Source organism: Fulmarus glacialis, unplaced genomic scaffold, assembly GCF_000690835.1.
Source record: "Fulmarus glacialis isolate BGI_N327 unplaced genomic scaffold, ASM69083v1 scaffold7925, whole genome shotgun sequence".
NCBI lineage: Eukaryota > Metazoa > Chordata > Aves > Procellariiformes > Procellariidae > Fulmarus > Fulmarus glacialis.
In genome coordinates this window covers 47,258-53,070 of record NW_009211089.1, presented here as the reverse complement: position 1 = coordinate 53,070, position 5,813 = coordinate 47,258, and the positions used below count along the sequence as shown (strand labels likewise).

General features: G+C 47.1%; 1 protein-coding gene across 1 annotated transcript; it reads right to left on the bottom strand.

Moving 5' to 3' along the window:
* Positions 1 to 1,045: 1,045 nt before the first annotated feature.
* On the bottom strand, positions 1,046 to 5,073 carry LOC104076503 (serine protease inhibitor Kazal-type 6-like). Its single transcript, XM_009577393.1, has 4 exons — positions 5,016 to 5,073; positions 2,840 to 2,865; positions 1,868 to 1,980; positions 1,046 to 1,091 (listed from the first exon to the last, which is right to left on the bottom strand). Exons 1-4 carry the CDS (start codon positions 5,071 to 5,073, stop codon positions 1,046 to 1,048), a joined length of 243 nt encoding a protein of 80 aa, XP_009575688.1.
* Between the last annotated feature and the right edge of the window lie 740 nt (positions 5,074 to 5,813).

Here is a 5,813-nt window from a genome sequence, read left to right as displayed (position 1 = left end):
AATTCATTTGCTCATGCCGCAAAGAAGGATTTTCCAGCCAGCCTCAAGAAGAAAGAAGGCAGCAGTGTGAAAAGTAAAGAAAGGAATTACAATTAAAAATTGTAAATAAATACAAATCTTTGTGCCTATAAAATCAAGGTCTGTGTATGATTCAGGGAGAGTTTATCCTAGAGGTGGGGAGAGGAAGCACACAGCTCTTCTCCTCCAGGGAATATTTTTTTTTTAATTATTGACACTTTAGACAATCTGGTGCTCTTCTAAATATAATTTTATTAGCATGAGAAGCCACTTGGCAGCAGGAAACTAATGCTGGTGAGTTCACAGTTTTCAAGACAAAGCGTTCTCTTAGAACGAAGAAGAAAGAGACTGATTTGGAAAGAAGAGCCTCGCAGCTTCTGCCTAAAACCAGCCTCCACCTGCCATCTTCTTGTTGCAGGCTTAAATGGAGCAATATTCCCTAGCCTCAGCTTGTTTGTCTCTGGTTTCCAAAGGAGATGAGGCATATGCAGTCACGCTGTTCACCAGCTCTCCTTGTCACCCTCCCACAATAACCTCCGAGAGAGGAAGGAACATGTCTATGGAGGCTGGGTAAAGAGTAAAGGCGCCCGCTGTCACCCACCCCCTGGGATGGGGAGAACGGGGCAGGAGCCCACGAGCGGTTGTGCTGCTTGGCTGCCCGGCAGGCGTGTGCCAATTTGTCAGGCAGGACGGGGGGAGAAGAGCTTCGGCTGCTGGGGACGGGAGGACACAGCCCACGGGGGCCGTGGGAATCGCCGCTCCGGCACAGGGAGCGCCGTGCTTCCCGGGAGGGGGTGATGTAGCAGCACAGCAAAGCAAAGCCACCCATTAGGCTCTAGCACGGCTGTATCAACGTGCTTTTCTGGGTATTATGGAAAAAGGAATCCAGCCAAAGAAGCGTGCTAAGATTTATTTTATTGAGCAGAGACGAGGGAGATGAGGGCAAGCTTCTCCCGTGTCCCTGCACAGGCATCTGCGGCCGTTGCTGACGGGGGCTCAGCTCTTGCTGCTCGGTGACAGTGAGGACTCAGCATTTCCCCTGGTGCTTCAATCTGATTTTCCCTCCACTTCTCCTGTAAAAGGAGCAAGACAACCTTAGACAAAGCAATGTATGACAGACATAACAGCGTGGGACAAGGAGCTCATCTGTCCGAACAGGACCATTTGCCTGATTTGTGCTAGTGTACCCTGGTGCCTCACAGGGAACATCGAGCCATTTTCTCCTCTCCTCGCTCTTCTCTGATTTCCCCTAGGGTGAGGCAGCCTTGAGTGTGCACCAAATGTTAAGGACTGCTCAGGAAAAAACGATGGTTTGCAAGCACATTCAGTCCAGGGGTGCTGGCGCCTATTGCATCTCCTTTAAAAGGTGACAGAGCTCAGGGAAAGGAGAAACTCAGGTCCTTCCTCTGAGATTTTGTGTCTTGTTCCACAAAGTCCATTCAGACTTTTCAGGAATAATTTGGCATGGCTCAGCTCCCGCATTCCTCCAGACACTTCTCAGTATCCAGAAGTGTGGGCAGTGAGAGTTGCAGCCTGTGGCATATAGTGGGAAATGTGCATCAATTTAGTGCGTGCAGAAGGTACAGGCAGGATGCAATTGCCTTCCAGGCTCCATGCTACCTCTCGGCATGGCAACCAGCAGCGTGCAAAGCCCAGAAATGAATTAAAATTAACTTGCATTCACACAGCTCCATTCCAAGGAGGAAATATTCCACTTGGCACGATTCAGGGGCTCGTCCATACAAGAGGAGCAGCCTGGATGCAGGGCCTCCCCTCCACGAACATCATTACATACGTGGAAATGCAGCCAACTCTCTCTGTTATTTCAATCCCCTCTACTTTCACTTACAGCACTGCCTTGCAGAAGGCACACTTGTTTCCGTACGTGATGCCATCCGTGCCACAGTGAGGGTTGGACTCCCTCGTGCAGTACACGCTTCTGTTCACAAACTCTCTACAAATCTGCAAAAGGAATAAAAAAATACCCTTTCAGGACTCCCATGCTCTTTCTTTCACTTTCCAAGTTGGATACAAGGTCACTAATATAATGCTTTTTCTGACAAGAGGACTAAAGCGGCAGTGATGACACTGCCTATTTACAGAAAGAAAAAGCCCCGTCAGAACTGAGCAGAAGCGGTGTTTCAGGGGAATTTTTGCCCCATGTTTGAGGAGGGACACTGTAGTCACCTGGCAGAAGTCTTGATCTCTCAAAGACAGAGGTGGCTTAGCCTAGGCATGTAGGAGAAGAGTCAGCACTGATGCTCTTTCAGGCATTTGGCGCCAAGTTAGCTCACTGCTGCATGGCTTCATGCATCTTGCGAAACTGGGCACTCAGCTTGGTGCTTGCTGAGCTTTCTGCCTTCCCAGCGGAAGGAGGAGAAAACCATAGTCCATGGGGAATTCAAAATGGTGTCCAGGAAATGTACAGGGATTTTGTCTCTAGACAAGTCCCAGTAATGGACCTTGTTTGGGGGGAATAAAACACTCTCAGTAGCCCATTTGTTTCATGAGGAGATTGGACAGTGGATCAAAGTGGACAAAAGTGGTGCTGCGTACAAACACAGCTCTGTGCAAGCACCCTAGACCTGATCATGGGAAGCATTTACTAAACCAACCGTCCATTTCCCTGGTCTACTTGCTAATGTGGCAACACATTAGATCCCCTGTACAACGGAGAACTCCCCAAAGTGTTGGGAGATCTTGGAAGGACCCACCTGCTCCCAGCAGACATTAAAAACTGTTTACCACGCACCAAAATCTTGGTTACAAAACCATTCCTCTAGAAAATGCACATTCAGTAAGCAGAAACAGCTGCACTAACCTCTTCAATGTCTTGACCTTCTACATCTGGAATAAAAAAACAACAAAAAAACAAACAGAGATTTTACACGTCAGCATTATTTTCTGATAGAGGCTGAACTAAAGTCACAAACCCTTTATGCAAACCGCAGTGAAACATACACCAGGTTTTTCCTACTCCGTCATCCTGTGCGGCGGAGGAGGGGGCAGGAAATACGTTATCTGAATTGCTTTTCAGTATTTTGCTTTTTTGAAAAATGTTACTAAAATACCATGTAATCAGTCATTCAGCTGCTAACTGCACCTCAGACACATAACCCAATCTCCTGGAAGGCAGCCACTCCCGGGGAAGCGAGCTGCCATATCGGATCTGGAGCCGCGCTCAACAGAGATTTTAAAGCTATATTGATTTTTAAGGCTTTTAGGCTCCTGCACCTCTGAACAGCAAAAATGGCTGGTGCTGCTAACAAGAGTGTACCGTGGAGAAGGAGAAGGAGCCCCCGTGGTCAGCTTTACAGCCATCCTCCGCACAGCACAGCCAGAGACTCTCCCAGAACAACTTCATGCCGGGTGAGATACAAAGAGACGTCATGGGGTGATACAGGGCAGAACAGGCAGCGCTGGTCAGTAAGAGCCCAAAAATACGCGCTGTAACCACAGGCTCTGGGCTTGAAGGTAATCAGTCCACCCTCTTTGTATTTCTTCACTGCAAAGACTGCAGTCAGGCGCGTAGGTTGAGCCATAGCCACGGGTCAGGGCGACCCTGCGATGTCTCTAAGGGGGAGCCTGACACTCAAGGGTGGCTTGAATGCAGATTTGCAGAATCTGAGTCACAACACCGTGGGACAAATACCCAGCATCTCGCACGGCAGCGGGGCAGCCGAGGTTGGGATGCGAGGCTGTGCCTGCTGGGTCGGTGGGGCCGCTGCCAGCTGTGGTGCTGCTCAGGTGGCTCTGAGCAGGAGGGAACCAGGGGCAGGAGATGGGAGGACCTTGTCCTACACTTGGCCCCCACACATTGGAAATCCCACCCAAGCCTCAATCAGCTAGACATCATCCAGCAACCCACCCTACTTCTTCTGCCAATTGTATTGCCCTTCGGGGTTTTATCCCTGGTGCTGGTGTATTTATCATGTCCTCAGGTTAGGCTAGGCTGCCTTAATTGTAAAGTCACTGTTACGGCTATCTGCATATCATTTACAAAATAGCTCATTAGCTAGTTTTTATAAATATTACATGTGGCTACACAAGACTTTGTGATGATGTCTTTTGACATTTGTTTATTTTATAGGAGATCACAGAGTTTGCTGCTATTCTGCCTGGCCTTGGAAGGAAGCTTCAGCACTCTGACGGAACCCAGTCCCAATTAAGACTCAATTAGAGACAGATGAATATTTCATAATGAATAATGTGTATAAAGTAATTCATGTATTTTCTCCATGCACAGCTTGCAATTTTCTCAAGTGAATTCTTTATTCAAATTATTCACAGAAAAACAAGTATAAATAATTCCTGTTCTGCACATCCTTCAATAACTGTCACAACAAACCTTCCAGAGCTGGGTCAGCCGGACGCAAGCAGTTGATAACACTGACATGACCTATATGTTCAAAAATCATCACTCAGCTTCCCCAGATCGTCAGAGAGATGTGTAAATCTCCAGATAAATAAAATGCTGGATCCTTTTAATTTGTCCTCTTTGTTCTGACTCCTTGAGGACATTTGAATTTAATTTTCAAGCTTTTCTCTGCAACGTAAATGAAAGCTGAAACTTTCATCTAATTATGTTTCCACATCTCCAAGGAAAACACCAAATACCAAGATGCTTAGGATCAAAACAAGAGCTGATGACCCTGAGGTGAGTGAGTTTCTTCTCTAACTGGTTCAGCAAAACTCTCCAGCGAACATTTGTACCAAAAATTCATAATTACACTATGTACACTTTGGTACATTTGCTGAAAGAGCCACTTAGAATTTGCTCGCTCTGTCTCCCCGTGACACCTCCGCTGCGTTATTCACTGCGGAGCCACACGAGGAATGGAAATATGTCATACGAGTGAGCAAGTCCTGCAGATACTTTCTACTTGCTCAGCTTTATCTTCAAGCCTGTCATCCGGTGATCAAGGCTCTCCAAAGTTTGCTGTTGTCAGGAAAATTTGGGTTTTTTTTTTTTCTAGGCTAGGGAAAAGATCACTTACCCGAGAAGAAAGAGAGCAGCAGCAGGCTGAGCAGCACTAAGGCGCCTGTTGCCTTCATGCTGCAGGTAGCTCCAGTCCAAGCCAAGCGATCTGTGCGGGAGGTGTCGTCTCAGCACCGGAGCCCACAGTGCGCACACAGACCTGCCTTTCTGTGTATTTATGTGCCCGTCCGTAGCTGTCCTCATTCCCCACCTTAATTGTGAGAACTTCTCCACTTCATTTCTAAAGTCATTATTGGTCCTGGCCGTGTTTATGGTGCTTTAGGAATGCTGCCCTGTCCACATCAAACCTAGAAAGGGCTAATTATATGAGTGATAGACTCGGGCTTGTAATAGCTTTTTTTTTTTTTTTTTCTAAATAGTCACAGGATTCTCACAAGGGTGAATTTTCAAAGCTGTGATTCATCGGGGAAGCTGGTAATTTTCATTCTCTGGGCCCTCGCTGAATGCCAGCTCCGAGGCTTTGAGTGCGGCGTGATGACACTCACTAGACGTTACGAAATAAATCACAGCATGAGAATGTGTTGTCTGTGAAACCAATTATACGTTGTTCCCTGGCTATTTTTGAGGATGGTTCTAAATTTGTTGGGTTGGGGTGGAGAAGCGCTCCAATGTGACATACTCTCATAGCTGTGCACACAGTCCCAGATAGGACTGCTGACTCTCCTCCCTGAACTTTTTAAACTCTAGCTGTCAATGTTTTCCAGTTTTTCACACTCACAAACATATGTTAGGGCTCCGCTCCCACAGCAAGTGGCAATGAAGGGAATTTGATGGGGAATTGGGAGACTTGAGCTCT

Excerpts from the sequence above, each read along its gene's own strand:
- LOC104076503 (XM_009577393.1), bottom strand. The coding sequence starts at position 5,073 with ATGAAGGCAACAGGCGCCTTAGTGCTGCTCAGCCTGCTGCTGCTCTCT. Across the intron at positions 1,981-2,839 it reads AAGGTCAAGACATTGAAGAG|ATTTGTAGAGAGTTTGTGAA; the intron begins GTTAGTGCAGCT and ends TTCCTTTTGCAG. Across the intron at positions 1,092-1,867 it reads GCCTTCTGCAAGGCAGTGCT|GAGAAGTGGAGGGAAAATCA; the intron begins GTAAGTGAAAGT and ends CTCCTTTTACAG.